This window comes from Scyliorhinus canicula, chromosome 7, assembly GCF_902713615.1.
Source record: "Scyliorhinus canicula chromosome 7, sScyCan1.1, whole genome shotgun sequence".
In the NCBI taxonomy this organism is placed as follows: Eukaryota; Metazoa; Chordata; class Chondrichthyes; order Carcharhiniformes; family Scyliorhinidae; genus Scyliorhinus; species Scyliorhinus canicula.
Genome location: NC_052152.1, coordinates 61,741,459 through 61,756,753, shown reverse-complemented (window position 1 = coordinate 61,756,753; position 15,295 = coordinate 61,741,459). Strand labels below are relative to the sequence as shown.

The following is a 15,295-nucleotide window of genomic DNA, read 5'->3' as shown; positions in this document are numbered from 1 at the left end:
TTCTACACCGTACACACAAGAATTAGAAGCAGTAGGCCACCAGGCCCTTCAAGCCTGCCCCGCCATTCAATACCATTATGGCTGATCTGTGCTGGCCTTAATTCCTTTTTTGTACCATTTCCCCATCGCCTTCGAGTCCATAATCTATCAAATATTTATCCACCTCCACTTTAAATATTTCAAATGATCCAACCTCCACCACCCTCCGGGGCAAAGAGTTGCAGTAGGGATTCTATGATTTAAACCTGTGATTTAGAAATACCAACCACGGACCCCAGCTGAATTTGCAATGCTTCCCAGTATTTCATTGCATGTCAATAGCTGACATGCATTGCACATGTGGAGTAAAGAAAACAAACCATAAAAGGTATCTACTTTCAGTCTCCTTCAATCACGATCCAAGGAGTATATTAATTTAGTCTCAGCCAGCTAAGCCAGTGCAATCCGCACAGTCCAAGCCGCAGTTCTCTCTTATATAAATGCTATTTTGGTGTCAGGAAGAGGCGTGTCAAGCCAGGATTTAGGTTTCCTGTCCATCTCCAACTAATAGCTCCTGAAATGCTTTTAAAATATTAATACAGTGACAAAAATCATTCTGGGCAGAAACAGGCGAGATGCTCCATCCAAGTTTAAGAATAAACGGTTGCAGTATATTAATTCTTTTATAATCTGAACAGCAAATAAACAGTTCAGCTAACACAAAGGAAAAGTACATCATTTTAACTCTTTGTTCTACAGTACACCTTGGCATTTCAAAACCAGACTCTAGAGTCATCACTGACTAATGTTTGACCATCAACCTGATTTGATTAAACAACTTGGATTGTTATAAAGCCATGTAAAAGATATTCAAATAGGTAAGCAAGAACCTACCATTTATTCGGGCAGCACCGTGGCCCCTACACCCCGGTTTGATTCCAACCTCGGGTGACTGTCTGTGTGGAGTTTGCACTTTCTCTCTGCGTCTGCGTGGGCTTCTTCCAGGTGTTCCAGTTTCCTCCCACAGTCCAAAGATAGAACATAGAACATACAGAGCAGAAGGAAGCCATTTGGCCCATCGAGTCTGCACCGACCCACTTAAGCCCTCACTTCCACCCTATTCCCGCAACCCAATAACCCCTCCTAACCATTTTGGACACCATAAGACATATGAGCAGAATTAGGCCACTCGGCCCATCGAGTCTGCTCCGCCATTCAATCATGGCTGATATTTTCTCATCCCCATTCTCCTGTCATCTCCCCATAATCCCTGATCCTCTTATTAATCAAGAAACTAGCTAACTCTGTCTTAAAGACACTCAGTAGTTTGGTCTCCACAGCCTTTTGTGGTAAAGAGTTCCACAGATTCACCACCCTCTTGGCTGAAGAAATTCCTCCTCAACTCAGTTTTAGAGGATCGTCCCTTTAGTCTGAGATTGTGTCCTCTGGTTCTAGTTTTTCCTACAAGTGGAAAACTCTATCTAGGCCTCGGATTATCCTGTACGTTTCAATAAGATCCCCCCTCATCCTTCTAAACTCCAATGAGTACAGACCCAGAGTCCTCAACCGTTCCTCATATGGCAAGTTCTTCATTCCAGTGATCATTCTTGTGAACCTCCTCTGGACCCTTTCCAAAGCCAGCACATCCTTCCTTAGATACGGGGCCCAAAACTGCTCACAATACTCCAAATGGGGTCTGACCAGAGCCTTATGCAGCCTCAGAAGTACATCCCTGGTCCTGTATTCCAGCCCTCTTGACATGAATGCTAACATTGCATTTGCCTTCCTAACTGCCGATCGAGCCTGCACATTGACCTAGAGAATCATGAACAAGGATTCCAAAGTCCCTTTGTGCTTCTGATTACCAAAGCATTTCCCCATTTAGAAAATAGTCTGTGCCTAAATTCCTCCTTCCAAAGTGCATAACTTCACACTTTTCCACATTGTATTTCATTTGCCACTTCATTGCCCACTCTCCTAGCCTGTCCAAATCCTTCTACAGCTCCCTTGCTTCCTCAAAACTACCTGTCACTCTACAGATCTTTGTATCATCTGCAAACTTAGCAAGTGCCTTCAGTTCCTTCTTCCAGATCATTTATGTATATTGTGAAAAGTTGTGGTCCCAGCACAGACCCCTGAGGCACACCACTAGTCACTGGCTGCCATCCTGAAAATGACCCCTTTATCCCCACTCTGACGCCTGCCAGTCAGCCAACCCTCTATCCATGCCAGGATCTTACCCTTAACACCATGGGCTCTTAACTTATTTAACAGTCTCCTATGCGGCACCTTGTCAAATGCTTTCTGGAAATCTAAATAAATCACGTCCACTGATTCTCCTTTGTCTAATTTCCTTGTTACTTCCTCAAAGAACTCTAACAGATTTGTCAGACACGACCTCCCTTTAACAAAGCCGTGCTGACTCAGTCCTATTTTACCATGCACTTCCAAGTACTTCACGATCTCATCTTTAATAACAGACTCTAAAAAATATTACCGATGACCGAAGTCAGGCCAACTGGCCTATAATTTCCTGTCTTCTGCCTCCCTCCCTTAAACAGGGGTGTTACATTAGCCACTTTCCAGTCCTCTGGGACCCTTCCTGCCTCCAGTGATTCCTGAAAGATCATCACCAATGCCACCACAGTCAATTTCCTCAGCTATCTCTTTTAGGACCCTGGGGTGTAGTCCATCCAGGATAATTTAGGGGCTATTTAGCAAGGCCAATCCACCTAACCTGCACAGCTTTGGACTGTGGGAGGAAACCGGAACACCCATAGGAAATCCGCGCAGACATGGGGAAAATGTGCAGACTCTGCAGACAGTGACCCAGCTGGGAATCGAACCTGGGACCCTGGAACTGTGAAGCCACAGTGCTAACAACTATGCTACCGTGCTGCCCAGATGTGCAGGTTCTGTTGGTTGGCCATGCTAAATTGCCCCTTAGTCTCCAATGTTTAGGTATGGTTATGGGGATTACAGACGGGGGAGTGGGTCTTGGTCGGGTGCTCTTTTGGAGTGTCAGTGCAGACTCGATGAGCTGATTGGCTTCCTTCTGCACCATAGGGATTCTATGATCACGCTAAATCCTGCAGTCGCCAAAGGTCAGATAAGGCAATTCTGTGGTGATCATGGGCAAATATCTTACTTCTAGGATAAGAGATATACACATTTTATTCATACTGATAAATAGAAATTTAATGGATGGCACTCTTTTTATAGTTATTACTTTGATCAATACATGTGGACCATGCCTTCTTTCCTGTACAAATTATTAATCTAGTCCTCAAGTGATGTGGTTTGGAGGAATACAAATTCTACCATAAATAAAAACAAAGTACCAGAAATACTCAGCACATCTGGCAGCATCTGTTAAATATGTTAAATGTGTTAAATATGACTTAACGGCAGTTTAAATAAAAAATTTAATTTGCTAATGGGATGTGGGTATCACTAATAAGGCCAATATTTGTTTCCCATCTGTAATTGCTCTTGTGAAGGTAGTGGTGTGCCTTCTTGAATCACTAGCCCATGCGGTGTCGGTACAATCACTTCTTTGAGGACTCGAGATCCAGGCTTTTGACCCAACAACAACAAAGGAAAGGCGATATCATTCAAAATCCGGTTACTGTGCAGCCTGAAGGGGAGCTTCAATGGTGGTTTCCCAATGGTGGTGTCTGCTGCCTGTGTCCTTCTCGGGGGTAGGGGCTTGCCTATGGTACAAATTGTGCCACTCTACCCTGGTGATGGAGAGAGTGAATGCTTAAGGTGATGGATGATGAGGTGCCATCAAGTGGGCTGCTTTGTCCTGGATGGCGTCAAGCTTATAAGTGTTGTTGGAACTGCATTCACATAGGCCAGTGGGGATTATTCCATCACACTCCTGGCTTGTGCCTTGGAGATGGCATTGGGGAGTTAGGAAGTGAGTTACATGCTATGAAATTCCTGGCCTCTCTCCTGCTCTTCATTACAATGTGTGTGTGGCTGGTTGAGTTCAGTTTTGGGTTAATGGAATGTCACTGATCGAGCAGCTGAAGATGGTTTGACTGAGGACATAATAGCATTCTGTTAGAACGGGTATAAGTTGTTGACCAAGTCAATCTGTTTACGACACTGGTGCAAAATCAGCAATTCTGCTTCATGCAGTTCCAGTACATCATTGTTCAAAGACTCTTGAGGCCCTTGAAGGCTTTCCTCCAGAGAATACTGGACCAGTATCAAGACCTTTCATGACTATTGATCTAAAGAGTTTGATATAGCCCTTGGGGTTAAAGGGATCGAAGGAGACAGGGGGAAAGTGGGAACAGATTACTGAGTTGGATGATTGGCCATAATCAGAATGAATGGCAGAGCAGGCTAGGCTGGCCGAATGGCCTACTCCTGCTCCTTTTTGCTGTGTTTGTTTCTAAAGTACAATTCTGTGAAGGATCTAAACAAGCACAGCAGCCAGTACTCAAGTGAATCAATAAGGTTACATACTGCTAAAATACAAACCATGGTACACTAGCACACACACTGATAAGAGATAATATTTTCATTTATTTATGAATGCGATATAACAAGGTATTGAAGGCACAACTCAATCAGCTTTACATTATTTATCTGGTACTTGAAGTGAAAGATGTATTTTTCTCTTTTTTATTTTCAATATCATCTTTTCCCTCTCCATGCTAGGTCTTTAATTCTGTTTCATATATATATTTGAACCCTTGAAGCATAAACCTTGAGCATGTGAGTTGTGAACCTTATGGAGTACAACTGTAACAATCTCGAGAATGTTGCCAACTTGTAAATATTTCATTGAGTGGGTACTTCTACACATACACACATTACTACTTACATAAATGTGACTAGATTTATGCCAATTACTGCATTTTATTTCTCACAGATATTGCATTTGCATCCATTTCTAATGTGCTCATGCATAAGAATGAACTAATATAATGTCATACAATAAGGTTTATTTGTACCGAGTTGAATTAGATTGTTCAGCAAAAGGCATCGGCTATTTTAAAATTCAGACCAGCAGTTGATGTGCTCATTATATTTATTCCTTCCCTCCAACACCCAGCATAAATAATTATTATTGTCTTAAACCCACTTTGAAACATGTCACTTGGCTTTAAAACCACCCAAATTACCCAGAAAATCTGGATTCTCATTCTCTGTATGTCAACATAAAATGACCAACATTTAGAAAATAGATCCACATATCAACATTACATATCATTTATCGATGGTATTGGATTGACATGGCGAAAATAGAAAGGATTGAGAGTGACAAAGAAGAAGTGGCATTTACTGGCAATAACAACCAATGTGAAATGTCATTATTGCACTGACATATAATCTATTATTTTCTGACATATTTCCAAACATAGGTAAATCTTTCCAGGTATACTATTTTCAAATTCTGCTCCTGTGGTATAGCTGAATATAAGAGGGGCATAAATTACATCATGCACAATATTTTACATATTCATATTAAGAAAATAAGAAGCTGCACTTGCAAAGGTTTCAGAGACTAAACAAAAAAGTTTCAGAAGAGGTTACTTTTTATATATTAATAGCACTTTCAATATTTGAGAATATAACTTGAAGGTGGACCTTAGAAAACTGCAGTTGTTCCACTGAAGGGTGATTTTGAACTTTAGGAATCAATTGCATGCTTGACCATTTTCAGCTTGCAACTTGGTTTCCGCTTTTCGCAAAGAAAATGTGTCAATAAATGTGAAGAGCTCAGCAGCGGTGACTGGGAAAGGATAGCGCTCCTTGTCCATACCATACTTGTCAACAAGGACCATGTTGAAGTTCGACTGTGAAATCTGAAGCAGCAGCCTGCCAACCAATAATAAAATGCATCACAGAAAAACCTGAACAAGAAAATGAAAGCCCAAGCATTCACACAACTGCCTGCCTGAAAGTAAAATAGAAATTGAAATACTCAGCAGGTTTGGCTGGAGAAATAAGTAGATCCTGAAGAAGCAACTTTAGAACTGATCCATCGACAGACTTACTTTTAGTTCTCAGCAGAAGGTGACCGACCTATCACGCCTTTGTGGCTTCTTCGATTTTTCTTATTGAATGTCCACCATAGAGCATGCTTTGCTTTGAAAGCAAAAAAGGCATGTTTTTGTCACAGTGAGGCTGAACTTAGTATGGGAACTTTTAAAGGGAGCGAGGAAATCAGGCAGAATCTTTGGATCACACCAGCCCACTCAGCAGAATGCAAAGCCCCTTCAAAATCCTGCTGTGAATATCCTGTTTTGAGGAAGGCAAGGGGCGGGATTCTCCCAGCCCTGGGCCGGGCTGGAGAATCCCATGTTGCATCAGGGCCGGCCAGCGCATTGAAGGAGGTCACTGCGCATGCGCACATTGGCGCTGGCTCAACTGCACATGCGCAGATCCCGCAGCACACAGTTCGCGCCGGGATCGGTAGCTGGAGCAGCGTGAACCGCTCCAGCGCCGTGCTGGCCCCCTGTGGGGGCCAGAATTAGTCCTGGGAGCGGCCCGTTCACACAGTCATAAAACGCGACGCCGTTTACGTCGGCATGGACACTCTGCCGCGGGATTGGAGAATCCTGCCCAAGGTTTTTCCTATGTATGGCAGAGTTGTGTGGCATCATCTCAGTAGGTGGACTGGATGCTGGACACTAGGCAGTGGAGGAGTGAGAGAGACAGTGAAGTGGTTGCACTGGTTATTGCCAGCTGGTGGCATATCTGCAGATGACACCACCAAGGGAAAGCATGTAGATGAAGAAATCAATGATAGGTCATTTGGGGATTGCAGAAGTAACAGTGCAGGAACAGGAAAAGAAGCAATTTCCAGAGAAGGAAAAGAAGCAATTTCTAGAGATATGCCGGCTATGACTGGTTAGCTAAGAGTGCAACCAAGCGTTTTATCAGGAAAATGAACGCGGCGATATCGTGTTTTGTGTGGGCAGGTAAAACCCCGAGAGTAAAGAAGGCACTCCTGGAATGGGGTCGCAGAGAGGGGAGCTTGGCCCTCCCGAGCTTTATTAACTATTACTGGGCACCCAACATATCGATGGTCAAGAAGTGGGTAGTGGGAGAGGGATCGGTTTGAGAGCGAGTGAAAGCGGCGTCCTGCAAGGGCACGAGTTTGGAGGCTTTACTAACGGCGCCTCTGCCGTTCTCACTGGCTCGGTACTCTACAAGCCCTGCGGTGGTGGCAGCCTAAAGGGTGGGGTGTGGGGGCAATAGAGGCAGCACATGAGATTGGTCAGTGTGTTCATCGATTTGTGACAACCACCGGTTTGCCCCGGGGGGGCTTGATGGGGGCTTTAAGAGACCTCATCGGGAAAGGATTGAGAGATTTGGGGACCTATTCATCCGGGAGGACTTTCGGACCTTGGAGACATTAGAGGAGGAGTTTGAGTTGCTGGTTGGGAACAGGTTTCGGTACCTTCAGGTGCGGGACTTTGTACGGAGGCAGGTTCCAAGTTTTCCTCGCCTCCCCCTGAGGGGACTACAGGACAAGGTGATGTCAAAAACAGGAGTTGGAGAGGGGAGGGTTTCGGAGATATACAAGGAGTTGATGGAGTGGGAAGGGGCCCCTGTCAGAGAGGTGAAGAAGAAGTGGGAAGAGGAGCTGGGAGGAGAACTGGAAATTGAACAGTGGGAAAAAGCCTTGAAGAGAGTGAATTCATCCTCGTCGCGTGCCAGACTTAGCTTGATCCAGTTCAAGGTGGTCCACAGGGCCCACATGATGGCAGCCCAGATGAGCAGGTTCTTTGAGGAGGTGGGGGACAGATGTGGGCGGTATGGGGGTAGCCTGACGAACCATGTACATATGTTTGGGCATGTCCAAAATTGAGGGGATTCTGGCAGGGATTTGCGAATGTTATGTCAGAATTCCTGGAAGGGAGGGCAACTCCGAGTGCAGAATTGGCAATATTTGGGGTATCAGAAGATCCAGGGGCCCGGGGGGGGGGAAGAGAGAGAGCCCGATGTCCTGCCCTTCTCCTCCCTGGTGCCCCGGAGACGGATTTTGCTGGCATGGAGGGACTCGGAGCCCCCGAAGTCAGGAGTGTGGGTCAGCGATTTGGCAGGGTTTCGCAGTCTGGAAAAAAATCAAGTTCGCCTTGAGAGGATCAACTCAGGGGTTCGCCCGGAGATGGCAACCGTTCATCGATTTCTTCAAGGAAAATTGACGTCAGCAGTAAGGGGGAGGGGCGGGAAGAGAGGAAAAAAGGGGGGGGGAATAGGGCGGGGGTTGTAGGGGGCGTTGTTTTCTGATTTTTTGTTCTTTTAGGTGTTTTGCATGTGTCGGCCCACGCGGCTCTTTAAGAAATGTTAATGTGTTAAACTGTGAAAATTACAAATGCTTCAATAAAATATTTTCTAAATAAAAAAGAGTGCAACCAAGCGGGGGGAGTTGCATTCAGTTTGACAATGAAAGGGGCATTAACGATGTAGCCGATTGTTGCAAAGAGGTCACAAAAAGTAAGGGGTGGAAATGGTGTTGTACGGTCACTGGTTGCCATTTGTGACTTAGAATTTTTATATTGGGACCTGTGCAAAGCCTTAGCCATTCAGTTTATTGTGTAACATTTTAGGTCATCTCTATGTACCATTCACAGAATCGTTACAGTGCAGGATACCATTTATTTAAAGAAATTTAAAAAAAATGCTTTTTCTAATTAAGGGGCAACGTAGCATGGCCAATCCACCTACCTTGCAGATCTTTGGGTTGTGGGGGTGAGGCCCATGCAGACACGGGAAGAACGTGCAAACTCCACACGGACAGTGACCCAGGACCGGGATCTAACCTGGGTCCGCGGTGCTGTGAGGCAGCAGTGCTAACCACTGTGTCACCGTGTTGCTCCGCAGGAGACCAATTGGCCCATCGGGTCTGCACCGGCTCTCCAAATGAGCATCATGGTTTAGTTCCACATCCCTGCCTTTTCCCCATTTTCCTGCACATTGTTGCTAATCACATAATCATCCAACACCCTCTTGAACGCCTCAGTTGAACCCGTCTCCTCCACACTTCTAGGCAGTACACTCCAGACCCGAATCACTCACTGTGAAAAAGCTTTATCTCACACCATATTTGCTTCTTTTCAAATCATTTTAAATCAGTGCCCTTGTGTTCTTGATCCTTTTCCGAGCGGGAACAGTTCCTCCCTATCGGCTCTGTCCAGCTCCCTCACTATTTTGAACATCTCTGTCAAATGTCCTCTTAGCCTTCTTCTCTCCAAGGAGACCAGTCTTAACCTCTGCAATCTATCCCCATAAATGAAGTTTCTCATCCATGGAAACATCCTTGAGAACCATTCTGCACTCTCTCCAATTAGTTCACATTCTTCCTATAGTGTGGCGCCCAGAACAGCACACCATATTCTAGCTGATGTCTAACTAGGATCTTGTATAAGTTCAGCATAACCTCCTTATTCTTGTACTGTCTGCCCTATTAATAAAGCCCAGAATATGATATGCTTCATTAACTGCTCTCGCCACCTGTCCTGCCATCTTCAATGATCTATGCACATATACGCCCAGGTCCCTCTGCTCCTGCACTCCTTAAGAATTTTACTCATGATTTTATATTGCCTCTCCAAGTTTTCCTACCAAAATGCATCACCTCACACATCTCCACACTGAACTTCATTTGCCACCAGTTGCCCACTCCACCAACTTGCCTAAATATTTTTGAAGTTCTACACTGGTCTTTTCATAGTTTACAATACTTCCAAGTTTAGTAACATCCGCAAATGCCGACCGTTAGAGATCATTACAAACCTTCCTCTTCAGTCAATTTTGTATCTGTGTTGCAACTGTCCCTTGTATTCCATGAGCTATAACGTTTCTCACAGATCTATTGTGTGACACTGTATCGATTACCTTAGTCCATGTACACCAAATCAACAACATTACCCTCATCAACCCCTTCTGTTTCCTTTTCAAAAACAAGTTATTTAAAGAAATTTTTCCTTTTAGAAATCCATTCTGGTCTTTTTAATCAACCCACATATTTTCATGTGACAATTAATTCTATCCCGAATAATTGTTTCTAGCAGCTTGCCCACAATTGATGTCAAACCGATTGGTCTGCAATTTTTGGGGCTACCATTAAAACTCTTTCTGAACAAGGGTTAAATACTTGCAATTCACCAGTGTTCTGGCACGTCCCGTTTTCGGCCTCTCCTGCTGTTCACCAGTTTTGTTTTGCTCAAGCGAGAGCACAATGAGGCTGGAGAATCGCGTTCAATAATGTATTCAGACTGCGCAACGGAAGCAAAGTCCAATAATGTGTTAGGTTGGTGGATGAGTTTTAGTGTAGATTGGTGTGAAGTGGTGCATTTTAATGGGGAGGCCATGTGCTGTTTGAATGGTGGGGTGAGGAAGCAGGGGCCTCTCCGGGAGCAGGTGCACAGGTCATTGGGAGTGGCGACCCAATAAGGCCACGGGAAAAGCCTTGAGAAAACGATGGAGATAGAGAATGGGAATATATGCTGGACTTGGTGGGATTGCACTTGGAATGGTTCTGGTCTCCATACTTGGTGGTAAGAAAAAAAGAGTCAGAAAGCTGGCACGGTTTGAGATTTCATTCACTGGAGAGTGTAACTGTGCAACTCCAGGAAATCAGCCAGCAGCAGCACTGATAGCAGCCTGGGAGCACACACTTGCTGGCTCTTGAAGACAAGAGGTGAACAGATGAAAGATGTACAGTCTTCGGAGTGCACATACCTTGAAAATAGGTAACAAATATGGAACAAACACTTTTATTCCAGCTAAATAATAGAAAAAAGCATTATATTTGTACAATTGTCCGAGAATGAAGGCTGAATTTTTTTGTTGGTATTTTGAGCCCTTCCTTAACTTGTGGCATTCCTTAAACATCAAGTCATTGCATTGTTTAAATTCAGTGAGAGTAGCAGTGTGTATTTCAAGCATTCTACAGATGAGGCAGCTATTTTAAACTTGGCACACAACTTTATTCAAAAAGTAGCGATGTAACTTTGCAAATATTTCTTACCTCAGCTGTAAAACAAGCAACGGTGACAAGAATCTTTCTCGTATTCTCCCGATCAGCACAGGATAGACACCAACTAGTTCGATGACTGTCACGTGTCTCAAGTCAAAGCCACATATAGCTTGCTGCAAAGAATCACATGGAGTATGCTTCAATACATCTAACATAGAATTCAACTTGAAATTTGAATATGTTTATGCTCAGAAGTTAATTTTTTCAAAGAGAGCAGCCTACCACCATTCTCAGGGCAACAAGGAATGTCAAAAGGTAGTAGATGCCTTAAAAGATGTATCGATACATGCAGTGAATGGGCAGAAATTTGGCAGCTGGAGTCTGATGTTGGGAAATGTGAACTTGTCTGCTTTGGCAGGAAGAATAGTAAAGCTATTTAAATGAAGAGATACTGCAGGACTAAGCGAGCCCATGTCATTTGAACTGAGCTGAATGATCCCTTGTCCCTTTCACGGTCAGGTCAGGTGGTCTGAAGGTGCTTGGGATATGGTTCAGAGGGACCAGGGCAGGCGTTAAAAACTGGAAGGAGCAAGTAGGTATAATGAACCAAAAACGGGTTATGTGGGAGCAACGTTCCCTCTCCATTGCAGGTAAGAATATGGTCATCAAGTGCGAGGCATTCTCAGTGATGTACGTGGCTCAGGACTGACCCAGGTATGGCCCATCCCTCACTCCCGCACTGCAGTTATTACTCTAGCCTTTTCCCACTTCATCCGGGGGCCAAAAATGGACTGCATTAAAGATGTACAAGCCTCTAGCTGGTGGGGAGGGGGGATGTGGAATGTGCACAACGTTGCCCAAATGTCGATGCCTGTGATGATATGCCTCCAGGCTATATCATAGATGAATGGTATGTGACCTCCAACCAGCAGGTGGAGGTGCAGACACACCATGCAATGTCAGGACCAAGGTCATGTGACCAGGGACTCCTACATAAGGAGAGACACATTTGGCCATCATCAGAAGATTGCAGAGGGTAGTAAGACATACAAGTGAATGATCGGTGTTAGGTGCAGTTCCAGTGGAGTAACAAGCAGACTCCATGAAAACGTGCTCTGTAACAGATTGCTATCTTACCACACGGGACTCAATAAAGATCCTGGTTTGGATAAGTTGAGGTGTTTGGTGGATTCCTTCGTAAGGTAAAGAAGACCAAACACAACAATGGCCACCTGAGTATGTGGCTGCATCAGGCTCTGCGTAGATCCTTGGTACACAAACACCTAGTATCACTACGTGCTGAGGTACTACCTATATCCAGTTTTGCGAAGGATTGGTCTGGCCATGCTGTCACGAAAAGCTCAAAGGAGTTGGACCATGCCATACCACCTGTTCCTCGCGGAACGGTTATGCAGAGATACACCTATGACCTCAGGTCCATCAGGCAGTGGTCTGCACATAACATCCTCAAGATCCTATGGGAAAAGGAGATAGTGGATCCTGTTGGATGGCTCACTGAACAGACTGTCAAGGTAATTTGGCAGAATGCCTCATCACCAGATCTTCCAAACAAGCACCAAAGCCCAAGCTTGGCTGGTGGTAAGAAAGGCCCGACCCATCACATCCTTCCTCCACCTCTGGAGCGTTACTCATCTGCACTTTGCCCTCGAGGTGATTGTGGTGGGGAAGAGACCATTGTCCATCCCCTTGTGGCGTGTTCCTTTGCAAAGGAGGGCTGGAGAAGGATGAGGTGGTTTTTGTCGAGGTTCATCCCTAACAGCTCTGTGACCAAGGACTCCAGAGTGCAGTGGAGGCCGGGTCATTGAGTAAATTTATGGAGGAGATAGACAGATTTTTAATTAGTTAATGGGTTGAAGTATTATGAAGAACGGGCAGGCAACTTGAGTTGAGGCCAACATGAGATCAGCCATGATCATAGTGAATGGCGGAGCAGGCTCGAGTGGCTGAATTGCTGCTCCTGCTCCTAGTTATTATGTTGTGCTCTATGGGCTGTTCCCAGGGACACACCAAGACAAACATCACCATTTGCTAGAGGATCATCAACTTTGTGAAACACACTCTTTGGTCTGCCCGAAACTTGCTGGTCTTCCAGTGCAAAGCGTTGTCCTTGACCGAGTGTTGCAGATTGGCACATTCCAAAGCCCAGGACTACGTGCTGAGGGATGCAGTAAAGCTTGGGGCAGCCGCCGTAGAAACAAAATGGGGGAAGGTCGCTGTCTAACACCTTTCAGCTATTGTGAACGGAGAGGAGTAGAACTGTATATAACACCCTGGAGCTGGATGACTCACATTGAATGTATACAGTGAATACATATATTTTTTCCAATTAAGGAGCAATTTAGCATGCCTACCCTACACATCTTTGGGTTGTGGGGGTGAAACTCACACAGACACGGGATGGACAGGGCTGGGATTGAACCAGGGTTCTCGGCGCCTTGAGGCAGCAGTGCTAACCACTGCACCACCGTGCCGCTCGTATACAGTGAATATCATAACCATAGAATCCCTACAATTCGGCACATTGAATCTTCAACGACCCTCCGAAAGAGCACCCTCCAAGAGTACCCCACCTACACTGTGGAAGGAAGCCGGAGTGCCCGGAGGAAATCCAAGCAGACAAGGGTACAACGGGTAAACTCCACACAGTCACCCAAGGCCAGAACCAAACCCAGATCCCTGGTGCTGTGAGGCGGCAGTGCTAACCACTGAGCCACCATCGAGTCTGCTCCGCCATTCAATACGACCATGGCTGATCTCCTCTCAGCCTCAATTCACTTTCCTGCCCGTTCCCCATAACTCTTCAACCCATTCCTAATTAAAAATCTATCTATCTCCTCCCTAAATTTACTCAATGTCCCAGCATCCATCACACTCTGGGGTAGATTCATGACCCTTTGAGAGAAGTAATTTCTACTCATCTCTGTTTTAAATCTGCTACCCCTTAGCTAAAACTATGACCTTTTGTTTTAGATTGCCCATAAGAGGAAGCATCCGCTCTAGGTCTACTTTGCCAATACCTTTTATCATCTTGTATACCTCAATTAGATCACCTCTCATTCTTCTAAACTGGAAAAACATTAAAATTATTATCTGTGTCCTGTGCCTAACGATTACGAACACAAACTCTGAATATGTTTGCATATTTAAGATCATTTAATATTGCGATAAGAATGTATTGTCAATGGAAGTCTACTCAACTGGAGTATTCCTTGCAGTATCTATGGAACGGTAATGTGCAAAGATGATAACCACATGGAGGGCACTGTTTTAAAGGATATTTACTTTCTCTGCTCAATGGAGCTAATCAATTTCATGAGAACAAAATTGTGACAAGAGGAGGGAGGACAAGTAACAGGTTAACAATATAATTGAACCTTAGCTTGTTTGCCAAACACTTGTATTTACACAAATTTAAGAATGCGGAGGTGTGATTTTCAAGCAAACAATTGAGTACATTGATAAAATTAATGTCAAATTTTGATTGAGTACACAGAAGAACCAGGCACTGATACATTAACTGTGTCTTGAAATGATGAGACAATGGTTCCGGCTCCAGATACCGTACCGTGCCTGTACCGTGGAGTTGAGGAAAAAACGATTTGACTGCTTGCACGGTAGCATTTAAAAGCTGGAAACACAGCATGCGGCATGGGGGGGGGGGGGGGGGGGGAAAGAGATGTGTAAAAAGGGTGGAGCACAATAACCTATTAACAATGCATAAATTGTAGCAAAAACAATGCTCTTGTCAGGAGGCCAAAGTTGTGTGACAGTCTTAGTAATTGCGTATTGCTGCTAATTCTGACATTGCTGGTTTTAGGAGAACATTACCTGAATGATTCCTAGCTGGAATCTGTAGTAGTGATTGGCACCAGACGGGGTAGATATGATCAGCAATCGACGCTTCTCATAGAACTGTTCCAAAAGTGCTGTTGCCGTAGTAACACCCACATTGATGTTCATGGCTAAAATGTCAAGAGGAATCAAGATTTAAAGGAGAACTACAAAAACCACCCACCTGTTGCATGAGTTTGTGTATCAGTGCCCTCTAAGGCATGATATAGAAAATAAACATTCATTAATAAACATTAACGTTACCAAGGGCTGAATCTTATGGGGTGCCGTGGACCCTGCTCCCTCCCCAGGCTAAATGGTCTGGTGGGAGTGGGTGGGGGGGGGGGGGGGGGGGGGGGGGGGGGGAGAGAGAGAACATGCCTATGAACTAGACGGCTGTTCCGCAGCAATTTTAGAGGGGGGGGCAACATTAATTGCTTTAGGGAGAGACCTCTGCACCAGGCTTCAGAGAAAGTCCTGCTTCAGAGAGCTCCCAGCCAATCAGATGGCTGG

At 44.8% G+C, this 15,295-nt stretch overlaps 1 protein-coding gene across 2 annotated transcripts in view; it reads right to left on the bottom strand.

The window, feature by feature from the left end:
* Positions 1-4,498: 4,498 nt before the first annotated feature.
* The window catches only part of srpx (sushi-repeat containing protein X-linked), an 83,080-nt gene continuing 72,283 nt past the window's right edge, over positions 4,499-15,295 (bottom strand). For both annotated transcript variants that reach the window (XM_038802145.1, XM_038802143.1), the window contains 3 exons: positions 14,780-14,913; positions 10,982-11,103; positions 4,499-5,817 (listed from right to left, as the gene is read on the bottom strand). In XM_038802145.1, the coding sequence (XP_038658073.1) occupies positions 5,637-5,817; positions 10,982-11,103; positions 14,780-14,913 (437 nt within the window). In that variant the 3' untranslated portion in view covers positions 4,499-5,636. The remainder of the gene's footprint in view (positions 5,818-10,981; positions 11,104-14,779; positions 14,914-15,295) is intronic.